At 36.6% G+C, this 13397-nt stretch overlaps 1 protein-coding gene across 1 annotated transcript; it reads left to right on the top strand.

Annotated features, from left to right (window-relative positions):
- Window positions 1-1946: 1946 nt before the first annotated feature.
- Window positions 1947-11940, top strand: LOC131045563 (magnesium-protoporphyrin IX monomethyl ester [oxidative] cyclase, chloroplastic). The gene is made up of 5 exons (XM_057979156.2): window positions 1947-2505; window positions 10248-10312; window positions 10598-10925; window positions 11073-11171; window positions 11294-11940. Exons 1-5 carry the CDS (start codon window positions 1993-1995, stop codon window positions 11555-11557), a joined length of 1269 nt encoding a protein of 422 aa, XP_057835139.2. The 5' UTR covers window positions 1947-1992; the 3' UTR covers window positions 11558-11940.
- The last annotated feature ends 1457 nt before the right edge of the window (window positions 11941-13397 follow it).

The following is a 13397-nucleotide window of genomic DNA, read 5'->3' as shown; positions in this document are numbered from 1 at the left end:
GTCTCCCTTCCTGGTACAAAGCCTCCTTGTTCTGGAGAGACAATTTTTGGAATTAAATGTTGCAACCTTAGATAAATAACCTTAGTAAGAACCTTATATATTGTATTGCACAAAGACATAGGCTTGAATTTTGCAAAAGTTCTTGGATCTTTAACTTTTGGTAGGATAGCTCTATTTGTAGCATTGAAGTTTTTTAAACTGAAGTACTTTTTCTTGACTCTTCAAGAACTACTAGTAAAATCAAAACTTACTACATCCTAACATTTTTGAAAAATAATGTTGTAAATCCATCCAGACCTGGTGCTTTATCTAATGCTAGTGAAAAAACCACTTTCTTAACTTCTTCCATAGTGAATGGCTTGATTAGATCCTCATTATCTTGCTAAGAAATAAGATGTAGAATAACATCCAATACTTCTTGCTCACCATGATTAAGAATGGGATTAGAGTTAATGCTAGGAGCTAATAGATTTTTGAAGAATCTTATGCTGCCTTCTTGAATTTTTGAAGCATTTGTGATCCTATTACCTATGATAGCATCATTGATGGCGAATATTGATGATGTTGCTCTGTTGGCTTTGGCTGAGGCATGAAAGTACTTGGTATTTTTATCTCCTTCTCTTAGCCAAAGTTCCCTAGACTTGTGCCTCCAATAAATCTCTTCTCTTTTACTAAGCTCTTCCCACGTAGCTTGCAGCTGTACTTTATCATAAGTTGAAATGGAAAGAAACTATTTTTTATTTTGGAAATACATAGGGGAAAGGACCCAGTAGTTGTGCACCCTAACTTCGTGCTTCTCAAAATCCTACTTGGAAATTTCAAATCCCTCTGATTTTTTACAGCAGCTTACTTGGCAAGTCCCCTACTTAAAACTAAGGTTTCAGAGCCACATCATCAAATATGATGCCACACCAGCATGCTTTTTGCCAAGGTGTCCAAAACAACCCCCCAAAAAAGTGAGACTGATAGGTGTGCAAAAGAGACCCCAATAGTTGTGCAGCTGACATGGCATCACCTGATTGGTTACTTTTTACAATATTAGTACATTTCTTAACAACTATTGGTACACTTCCTAACAACTGTTGGTACATTTCCTAACAAAAATTGATATTTTTTGTTTCAAACAATAGGTTTTATTTGTTTAATTTTTGGAACAAAAGGTATCAACAACCCTCACAACAATTGGTACATGCTCAACTATTGGATCATTTCCCCTAATAATGTGAATGTTACTTCAATTAGGTAAGTTATTTTGAAGCATATTTGGAAGGTCATATGTATTTTTTTGTTTTCAAGCAACTATTTTCAAGAAACCAATGTTGTACCTTGACATAATTTTTAAGATTGCTTTTTTTGTTTTCGTAGCTTCAAGGATTATCTATGAAAAATATAATAGTCACTGTTCACCTTTAACAAATTCAAGATCTGGTTAATCAACTTCAAGACAATTGATATGAAATGTTTGAACTCAAACATTAACTATTTTTTCTTTCAAATATATGTATTCTTTATGTTCTATTTGTATTCAATATATAATTAAAAAAATACTGTTATTTATATCATATTGCATTAGAGATAATTTGAAGTAAATTCAAAACTAAAAATATGCAATGCATCGTTACAACTCTAAAACTAACAAATATAGCCTATTTAAAATATCACCAAAACATTCTTTCAAACTAAAACCAATGCAAGACATACATTAAAAAAAACAGCAACGAATATCAATAAAATAAAATAAAATGCAAGAAATGGATTAATAATATAACCCAGATCTTTCTATCCATTCCCTGGATTCTGTAACATCACATTCATCGTCTATAGCATGTATTGATCCAATGGAATCCCTGAAGCCAATAAAATTAAGTTGTCTCAATCTCCTATTGATCATGTTGAAATCCTACGTGTCCAAATGAACACCACCTATAAGGTCCTCAAAGTTTTATAACAATACAGCCCTTCTCGGGTTTGTGGAGTAAGAGGAGCAGCTCAATGGCAGCCATAGCAGCACATTCATTATCCGGCATGGCTCAGGCCAGGACTTTTGCCTCATATGATTCCTCCTATTTATCGTCATACAGGAGCTTAAATCATCACTCATTATTGATAAACAAGGAAAGAATTTCGTCTGCTTCCTTTTCTCCTCGTGTTGTGAGAGTGATGGCTGCAGAGGTTGTTAAGGATGCACCCAGGAAGGGTGCCAAGGAACCCATGAAGGAATCCTTGCTTTCTCCTCGGTTTTACACCACCGATTTTGATGAGATGGAGAGACTTTTTAACACTGAAATCAATAAGAATCTTGACCAGTCTGAGTTCAAGGCATTGCTGGCTGAATTCAAGACAGATTATAACCAGACCCATTTTGTCAGGAATGCTGAATTCAAAGCCGCTGCTGATAAGATGCAAGGTCCATTAAGGCAGATTTTTGTTGAGTTCCTTGAGAGGTCTTGTACTGCTGAATTCTCCGGATTTCTGCTCTATAAGGAGCTTGGGAGAAGACTGAAGGTCTGCAATTCTCGTTCTCTGTTTTTTTTGTTTTCGTTTTTTCTTTAATTTAATTTTAGTACTCACGCATAATATTCTTATCCTGTGGAGCGTATCAGAGCATCTTTAAGTTTGCTCTATAGCCAAGTTATTTTTATTCTCTTGTTTCATAACCCGACTTTGAGGTGCTTATGTAGTAGATGTTATTTTCCATGGACTAGCTGGACTAGCTAGGGTTCAAACCTAGAATGTCCCATTAAATATGCTGGTGCTCATGTGGGGCTCTCCCCCATTGACCTATTGGCCCTTTTACATTTGGGAGATGGATTGTTCTTAAATGCTAGACCTGAAGAATAAGCCAGTTCTCCTGGGATGTGAGCAGATTGGCAAGGGCTTGTTTACGTTAGAGCTTTCTTACAAACCCCTAAGACCTCAAGGATGCTTGAACTTGAAATAATAGATGTAGGGTAAAAAGGAGAAACCTCATCCCACAACCAAAATGGAGTGCTGGCTAGACCGGGACCTGAAAACCAACGTTTACCTTAATCATTTATTTGCCAAAGTTACTAAACGTGGTGTCTACTTGCTATGTGGCTTGCATCTGGCCTCATTGTTTCTAATAGCTCTCTGTCCCTTGTATTCACTTGCGAATTTGTTGTGGGAGAACTCAACTTGAAAGAAACCCTAGTGGACGGTGCAAAATAATGCTCTTGTTGAATGCCTAATATTTCTGATAAGAAAAGCATGGTAAGTGTTGATTTACTTTCACTGTGATAAGTGTTGATTCACACTCACTGTTAATCTACTAATTTCTACTAAACTGAATCACTCGAACTGTAATAAATTTTGATGAATCGGGTAGGATATGACATAGTCTATAGAAAGGAGGAATGCTCAGTAAATCAGGATCGGAGACAATATTAATAGCTTACCATAAACATGGCTAGTAAAAAGTGTAAATAAATTATTGAAATTATAAAATTTTGTGCAAATTAATTTACATAGATACAAGTGCAATTTTGCTGTGAATATTTTCTATCATGGGAAGATAATTTTGGGGCCTGCGATTTTCCTTAAAGCACACACTGGAACATCTTAATTACTAGCATGGTTCAGCTTAGCATAGTCAACTTCATTTTTTAATATTCCTGAAAGATTAGTGCCCCGAGGTATCAGTTTGTGTACCGACCTTGTAATCCAACATACAAATTTGTCAGAACAAAATGGTTGATAAGATACAGCTCCATATTTATCTCTTGTCACGAGTCTTCAATGCTGATGATGATCAGAGTTGATTAGGCATCTATCTATCTTCGTATATATCATCCATAGTTTCTTATCCAAGTCCAGGGAAAGAAGTACGAATATACTAAAGTGTAAGAGTGTTATCACACAATCTTGTGATTCTGGTAATTGTGAAATGGAAATCAAAGATAAATGCACATTGAAACCTCAATGAACCTTTTCCCTTATTGTAGTATATTCCAAGGCCTTGCTTTACTAGAAGCTGGTTTGGGACAGTTGGTCTGGAATGAGAATATTTAGTCTTTTATTATTTCCCTTAGTCAAATATAAAACATTGCAATGTGCCAAAGCAGCCCACAAGTGTAAAGGTAATGATTTTGGAATTAAAACTCCAGACCCACTCCACAAAGGCATAGAAACTACTGCTAAGCATGACCATCATACCAGATAACGAGTACCCACTCCGAAATAGCGTGTAACTCTTACAATGTTGCTAATGCCTGTTGCCAAGGCCCAAAATACATGGTAAGGATTCATAATGGATCATTCTATTTCTTCCAGATAAACCCTAAAAGGGAGAACATAAAACACAGGCTATTCTATGCATTGAAGATGTGCACACTGCAATGTCAGGGCCAGAGAGGCATATCGACCTGATGTGCCCTCCATTTCAGGAGCATTTGGATTCTGGTTACAACTTGAAGCCTTTCATGATAATGCTGCATGTCGTTGTTCCTCATCCTCAAATCAATTCACCTGCAAACAGAAGAACCAAGATGGTCAACTGGGATGTTCAGATATCCAGCCACCCCTACTACACCTTGCAAAAATTGCACACCTGGCTTGAGTATTTGAGGGTCTGCTGCTAGACGCTTTAAACTGGTTTCCTGCTTGGCTAGAGCCTGCAACATACCACCTCCTTTTAGAAGTGATCAAGCTTCACTGCCAAGCCTAAGAATTAATCCCTGCAAATTTTTCTTTCCACCATCTAGCAGGTCCAACATTGAATTCAACAATTCCAACTCACTCCTCTTCAAAGTTGACGTTTCCCACCTCTTCTTTTGGTTTTCAATGCAGGGTTTGATCATATTTTGGACCTTTTTTGGGGATATTCCCCAACAAACTTTGACCAACTAGATTTTGTAGAAAGATGACTGAGCATTTAACACTTGATAAAGGATACACAATATATCATTCTAGAACTTCCCTTAGCAATTTATTCTCCTGAGGAAAAGAGGTGTTGAAAATAACATCTTGTTTTTGACTCACCCTCCATAAACTGGCTTATTAAAAGGCGTGAGCTTGCTGTCTTAGATGCCCCTCTGCACTTTCTTCCTTCATGGGAGGTCATCAATAAAATTGTTAGAAAGAATATAAATTTCGATGTATTTAAGCCAGTTGGACTTCTCCACAGCCACTCAGTCCAAAATTGGCTCTCTATGTTGAACATTTATTAGAAATTGATGGCTGTGGCCATTTTTAACATCATTGGTCACATAGATTGAAGATTCCACTTGGCTGGTGGAGCGTGTGGTGCCCCGAATTATGTGTCAAGACCTGCCACTGTAACTCGCAGGGTGATTGGATCTACCATATCTACTATCAAGACCTACCACTGTAACTCGCAGGGTGATAGGATCTACCATATGTACCGTCAAGACCTACCACTGTAACTCGCAGGGTGATAGGATCTACCATATGTACCACTTAGGAGGTTAAGATTGAGAACCGCTTTATTTTTTGGTGCCTCATATACTATGAGATCCAATGGAAATACCGTTGTCTATGTGAGGAGTAGTGGTTCTTTCTCCACCTTCTTTCACTGCCCTAATCATAGATACATGTGTTTTCTTTGAAAGGTTATTAATCTTAATTCAGTATCCATTTAACTTTTTAAGCAAGTTGTGGATCTGTTAGGATGATTACTTCCTTCTTTCAGTCCAATACTCAAGCATTGGAGGCACTAAGCAGTCCCAGTGTTCACACTCAGAGGGAGATAGCTTTTTTCCAACATCTAGGGCTTCCTCCTTATCCAAAGTTCAGGTCAAGAAATGGATCCATGTTATTAGTTTTTTCTCTGCTCCTAAATGTTCATGACCGTGAATGTAAAGTGATCCTCTATGGGGAGTATCTCTTGGTCAAGTGATGCAGTAGAAACTCGCTCTTGCCTAATACATGAAAAAAAATAACAAAGCTAATGCAGATACGCTCTGCATTCATGGATTGCAATGAATGAACATTCTCATATTCATATCAGAACTACAAACAAAAACAAAAATTACATCAATGATCTTCAATAGCCTTTCAATCCAAATAAACATTCTCACATTCCCCTGCATTCTCTATTCTACCCATGGACTCAACAAGCTCTCCACTCTCGCTGCTCTCACTTTAACTGCAACCCCATCTCCCCCCTGTTTTCAGCATGGTCTCCCTACCTTCTTATCCATGCTGCCCCTCTTCTCTTTCTCCCTTCCGTTATTTAAAATCTGCACCGAAATTTAAAACACCTTTTCAACGTGGCAATTGATGCCTTTTCAATTCAACGTTCTGCCTCTCCATCATTGAGGGCGTTTTGTTTCCTGATGACACCTTTAATTTTCCATGCCCAATTTGGTCTCTTCCACTTTCTTCTGGACCGTCATTCTTCTTCTCTGTAGTCATCACACACGTGTCTCCCTCAGCATATCTTGGATATCCAGTCTTCAATTGGTGCTCCCATTTTGGCACGGTAGACAAGATGCTCCTGCATCATCAAGGAATTGCCCAACTAAGTCATTCCCATATGAGCATTCTTGGATTTTGCTTGAGTCCTTTCATGGCAACAGTCGATGATGTTCATTCTTCTGGTGTGGGCTCTTCTTGCATGGTATCTTTGATCTTCATTAGCGACATGTTTCTAAGGGCCCTCCTCTTGTAGGGTTATTTATACTTATACTAGATATCTTATTGCTAATATTTTAACCACTTTAGAGTGAAACTTACTTGTTTTGTTCATCCCTCTTTTGTACTTTGTATTAAGTTATTTTTCATATCCTTGGATACTTAGTTACTTTTTATAGCTGATTGCACTTTCCAAGTTCCATTGACCTATTTTTTGTTACATGTCGATATGAGCTCTTTATTTTTGGCTCTCTCTTGTTACCTCCACAGCTAAGCATGATTCTAGCTTGACGAGTGAGCCATAGATGGCCATACTGTTGCAAAAATTATTGCATCCAGAGAAAGAGAGAGAAGGTATGATAGATGATGGATCAAATGCCGTTTAGATGTTCCTAGCCTCCTAGGATTGCATTGATGACATATCTATGATTTTATTTATACAATGTAGTTTTAATCTTTCTCAATAGTGAGAAATTCTGAAATTTTCATTGATGTGGCTGTCAAATCAATATCAGCAGTCACCTTCAAGGGGTTGTGTTGAAAATCTAGAAGTTGTTCATTAAAATATATCTTGACTGATAAAGCAGTATCTAGTTATTCTTGTTTACAAGTTTCTAATAGTTCAACACATATAGCATATTGATGTTTAAAGTAGATTAGAAAAGGATAACAAACAGGCATTCATGCAAGGACTATCCCTCTAGTGTAGGCACAAATTGATGTTCGTTATCTATTAAGTTTGGAAGTTTTCTTCTCAATATTTGATTTAAGCAGTTATCCAGAAGTAAAATCGATTAAAATAACAGGCATGTTTTGACACTGTGATTTTTAGAGAACTTGATGAATGGGTATGTCATAACCCCTCTTTGGACATGGGATTAAATAAAGACGATAATTAAAACATTTATTAATTAACATTTAATAATATTGGAAAATCGTCTCATTTATGAGACTTCACGATTTTCCTTTAATATATGATTATTAATATTTATTATTTGTTATGATTATTATTTATTATTATTAAAAATATATATATATATATATATATAAGCTGGCATTTAAATTGAGAATAAATTAATCATAAATTCCATATGGACCATTAGTGAGGAAATGGGGTAGAGCAATGAGGTCAGCAGATGTTAGGCCTCTGTCAGGGACATCACCCGCTATGGCGACTGCAGGTCTGCCATTAGTGAGGCCAAGAGGGAGGAAACCGCTCTTGGGCCTGATAAGCGCTACGGGCGTCTCATTGCGTCTAAATCCTTTGATCTCACTGAAGAAGTGAATACAGAGAAGGCTAATGCATACACAAATATTTATTGAAATTACAAGTCAGTCTTGAATTGCATTATTAATGTGATTTTAAGATCACAAGGATTAGTCCCATAAAGAAACCATGGATTAATTATTAAGTAATGATGAATGGATAAATTACATACCCAAACCCAGTAAGATACAAGGGAATAGGGCCATGGGATAGTAGGAACTAGGCCTCTGTCAGGTAGGCAACCCACTGTGGATGACCAAAAATCTGCCACAAGTTGGGCCAAGGGGGAGTGTACCGCTCTTGGGCCTGATAAGCGCTACGGGCATCCTATTGCACCTACTTCTCCTTGGTCTCACTAGGGAATGAGTATGGAATTATCTCATTGATAACAGTATAATCTTAAAGAAATTGACTAATAATAGATGCATACTTCACATTCACCACTAGTGTGGGAGAGAGATAGAGCAATGAGGTCAGCAGAAACTAGGCCTTTGTCAGGTAGGCAACCCGCTGTGGATGACTGAAAGTCTGCCATCAGTTGGGCCAAGGGGGAGTGTACCGCTCATGGGCCTGATAAGCGCTACGGGCGTCTCGTTGTGTCTAAATCTTTTCTCTTTCATTAATGGCGAATAGGGAGTTAAGCATAGTCCTTTTAATTAATACTTGAGGAAAGTATCCAAACATTGTGCTATCTATCCTCTTTGTCGATATGGCTAATCAGACTCATTATATTTACTCCATTTGAAATTCTTAAATACTCTACCTGAGGTCACAAACTAGATTGAATGTTTATGTTTTTACATCGAGCTGGTGTTGATTTGTGTTTCTACTCATAACAAGAAAGAAATTTCACAATGTGTGTATTCACATGTATACTCCGTGTTTGCATATATGTATGCTTCGTGTTTTCCATGTGTATGCTCTGTGCCTTCCACGTGTATGCTTCGTGTTTCCCATGTATATGCTCTGTGTTGTTTAACTCATGTTGGTAGATGGCTTAGTTGAGGAAATTAAAATAAACATTTGCTTGAGGACAAGCAAATTCGGGAAGGGCGGACTGTCATAACCCCTCTTTGGACATGGGATTAAATAAAGACGATAATTAAAACATTTATTAATTAACATTTAATAATATTGGAAAATCGTCTCATTTATGAGACTTCACGATTTTCCTTTAATGTATGATTATTAATATTTATTATTTGTTATGATTATTATTTATTATTATTGTTTTATTTTAATGTAACGTTCATATTTCAATTATTAATATTATATTAACTATTAAAGAAGTTTTACCATTAAAACATAAAATAGATATATTGAATATATTACACTGATTGAGTCAACTTAGTTCACTAATTAATATACATTGTATTATGTATATGAATCAACTATTATATGATTCGATTCTATGAGATAATTAATATGAATCGATTAATATATGAATCGATTCTATGTAATGCTTAATATATATGAATTGGTTAATATATAAATCAGTTCTATGTTATGATTAAACATGAATTGACTCTTTGTTAAAACGTGTTAACTTAGTCTTTTAGACGTGTTAATGCTTGGCCGTTCTAAGTGGGGGGAGACGTGTTGGTTAGAGACATGCTGTTTGGAACAGGCATCATGTTAAGTATATGAGTTCGATATTTCCCTTCCATTAGATCATCGATCTCAGCATAAGATAGAAGCATATAACATTCGGTCCCACATTCTACAAATCAGATTTGTCCAGCACCAACAGCAGATCATGTCCTCTATTCTGCAGATTCTCTATCATCTCCTAGTCAGCATTACACAATCAACAATCAGTCTGAATTCCTCCTTTGCGCCGTGATTCTTCTGTTTACCAGCAGATCATCATTGATAGGGCAGATTGAACTCATAGTTTGAATTGTATTGATACTATCCTAAGAAGCGAAACTAGTTCATTGGCAAATAATTTTGTAAACATAATCTGATCTCCAAACTCAACAAGACATTCTAATTCTTCTTATACAAACCATAAACTTGGTCTGTAATAATACTTTGGAATGTCACATCAGACCCCCTTCGTGATGGGTAATTGGAATCTATATCAGAATTCATAATAGACTTCTCTGGGAACAGTATTTACATCAGACTTTATTACATAAGGAAGGTTATATATTACTGTCGATTACAACATTTCACATTCATATAAGAAGCACCTTACTAATCTAATTAAAATTATTCTTAGATTATCCAAGCATTGTAGAAGTATTATGCATTGTTCTCTCTTACTTAATATTGATGTAATTGTCCCGATATTCCAAGATATCCTAAAAGGGGACATTACAGGGTATGCAGAGAGGCTAACTGATCTGAGTTGGGAAACTTGCAGAAAACAAATCCAGTTGTGGCTGAGATATTCTCCCTCATGTCCAGAGATGAAGCTCGCCATGCAGGGTATGTCACAATTTATCTTATCTTACCACTAGGATCAGATTTTATATATATTGATATAGCTATAGATATGAAAAGGGTAGATAAACTTTCAATGAAAATGGCTCCTTGATTACACATATGATGTGACATATATATTGTTATGCTTACTGGCTGGAAAAATATTCATGCAAACTGACAGATGAAAACACTTTCATGTAAATAGAAAACTAGGTAACACAGTTCTTGTTTGTGCTGTGATGCATCTATTCACTTATAAGACATGATGAATGACTTCATTTTCTACAGGTTTCTCAACAAGGGTTTATCAGATTTCAATCTTGCATTGGATCTTGGCTTCTTGACTAAAGCACGCAAGTACACATTTTTCAAGCCTAAATTCATATTTTATGCCACTTATCTGTCAGAGAAGATTGGATATTGGAGGTACATTACCATTTACAGGCATCTTAAAGCTAATCCTGAGCATCAAGTGTATCCTATTTTCAAGTACTTTGAGAATTGGTGCCAAGATGAAAACAGACATGGTGACTTCTTCTCAGCACTAATGAAGGCACAGCCGCAATTTTTGAATGACTGGAAAGCAAAATTATGGTCAAGATTCTTCTGTCTTTCGGTTAGTAATGTCAATTTATGATATCTCATTCTGATTTAGGAAATATTATATTAACTACTTTCATTCAGTAATAGTTGGAGATTTATCTTGTTCTTACATATTTTGTTGGCAAATTTCTTCTTTGAACACTGCATTTTCCTTTTGCAGGTTTATGTTACAATGTACCTAAACGACTGTCAGAGGACAGCATTTTATGAGGGAATTGGACTGAACACAAAAGAGTTCGATATGCATGTGATCATTGAGGTGAGCTAGAAATAGTGGATATAGTCTTACTACTCTGAAGAAAATTCTTATAAAAATATAAAAAGAGAGTTGCGGTATGTTTTGTTCAGCTGTTACAAGTTGTATTCCCTTGATTCCTGCAGACAAACCGAACAACAGCTAGGATTTTCCCTGCAGTCTTGGATGTTGAAAATCCAGAGTTCAAGAGGAAACTTGATAGGATGGTAGAGATAAATGAGCAGATTCTAGCGATTGGAGAAAGCCAAGCTCCTAGCTTCATAAAGAACCTGAAAAGGATTCCTTTAATAGCTGCATTGGCATCAGAATTAATAGCAACCTATATGATGCCACCTATAGAATCAGGTTCTGTGGACTATGCTGATTTTGAGCCACAGGTTGTGTATTAGAAGCATGCACTTGAATTTATGCACTGGTCAGAGAAACTGAATGGACCCGTTAAGATCCTTCAAGACACAGATTTTGGTTTCTCAATGTCATAGTTGTCTTTAATAGCTCTAGCCTTTCAATTTCAATCAGCATAGAAGTGCCTTTAATAGTCAACACGTGCACAAATTAGGCTTTAAATAGTTTAGTATATTTAGGAATAGAAAGTCTGTTAATAAGCATGCATTATTCTTATCCATGATGTAACATCTTTATATCATAGCGGTTTTTTCACAGCAAGAATTCAAGATCATTGGAAGCTTGTATAGCTGAATAACCAGGAGATCAACATACTATTTTGACAACAGTAAATATTTTAATTTTGCTGGCCTCATTTTTTCCTTGAGCTAAGATTCAACAAGTAATATTGAATGTGGCTTGTCTTGTGATGCTGACTTGTTACCTGGAACTATATATCATTTTTGTTACTTATGTTGTCATCTTTGATTCCCTTAGTATGTAAAAATGTATCAATTTAAATCTTTTACTTTGCAAATAATTATCTCAATGGCCTATGTTCTCTGCGCATGGTTGAAGCTAAAGGAAATTAGAAAGATGATCCCTAAGAAGGCTCGCACCTTAAATAAGGGCAGTCTAGAAGTTTCATAGGCATGGGACCCTTGATTTAGTTTTGCGGCATGTGAAACAACCTCTAGGATTTTAGAAGCCAACTCTTCATTCTAACAAGGAAATGGATAAGGGAGGAGGAAAAAGAAATAAACACTAAACTAAGGCAATGTGCGAGAAGTAGAGCTTTTACAACACTTTAATTCCCTTTTTGTGAGAATCATGGAAACACTGATTTTTGGAGATGAGAACATCACACCACAACCCCTCATTGTTGGGAGGAGAAAGAAACACACAAAGTGTCTCAGACATAGAGCATAGCTTTCAAATCCTTCTATGTGAAGCACTTGTCAAGGCTCGATGAAAAGTAGAGTAATTCTTCGAGATTCTCACAATAATTAACCATTTTTAAAAGATTCTCTTTCTAATGGCATAATCCAATTCCCAATCTGAGAACAATGGTAGAGTAAATTCCACTACATGAATCATTATTTTAAATTTAATAAGAATTGTAGAAGCCGAAATGAGTATGCAGCAATTACTTCTAAATCTAAATGACACAAAGCATGCCAACATAAGCAAAACAAGTAAAAGGCAAACAAAGGCACAATCCACTGACCAACTTAAGAACAAACATGCTTTTGATTTAAAAAGCAACGTTAACAAGGGTGTTGACCCTTCACATAGCCAAAAGGCTATCAATTAGCATACAACAGCCTATAGGCGGCAAACAAACTAAGCAGGGGTACAAACCCCAAAAACAAGGCCAGACAGGCCAAACAAACCTGTCAATCTTGCAACAACCCAAAACTTGACAAAGACGGGTTTTGGAAAGGGGGGCAGACTTCCATTCTGCTTGGGACAAACAACCGTTCAGGCAACACTGTCATTGTTAACATTCAAAGAAAAATCAGGCAGGGAGGACCTCGCAGAGTTACTGCTAGACTATTGTTGCAGAACAATAGCAGACTATTGCTGCAAAACAACAACAAGAGCGAAATTGCCAGGAGTAGAGCGGAGTTGTGGAGCAGGAGCAACAGATGTAGGAGCCATAGGGGTGAAAGAGGCCACAATAGCAATAACAAGAGGGTCGACAGAGTCTTCATCAGCAGTAAGGGGCACCTCATCTTGGGAGGAGACATCATCCTCCTAAGAGGAGCCGATAGAATTAGACTAAGAAGCATTAACCATCAAGTGATCTTTAGTAGCATCCTTCCACCAAGTAGCAACACCTCT

Source organism: Cryptomeria japonica, chromosome 10 (assembly GCF_030272615.1).
Source record: "Cryptomeria japonica chromosome 10, Sugi_1.0, whole genome shotgun sequence".
Lineage (NCBI taxonomy): Eukaryota > Viridiplantae > Streptophyta > Pinopsida > Cupressales > Cupressaceae > Cryptomeria > Cryptomeria japonica.
This window is presented reverse-complemented; position numbering and strand designations above follow the sequence as displayed.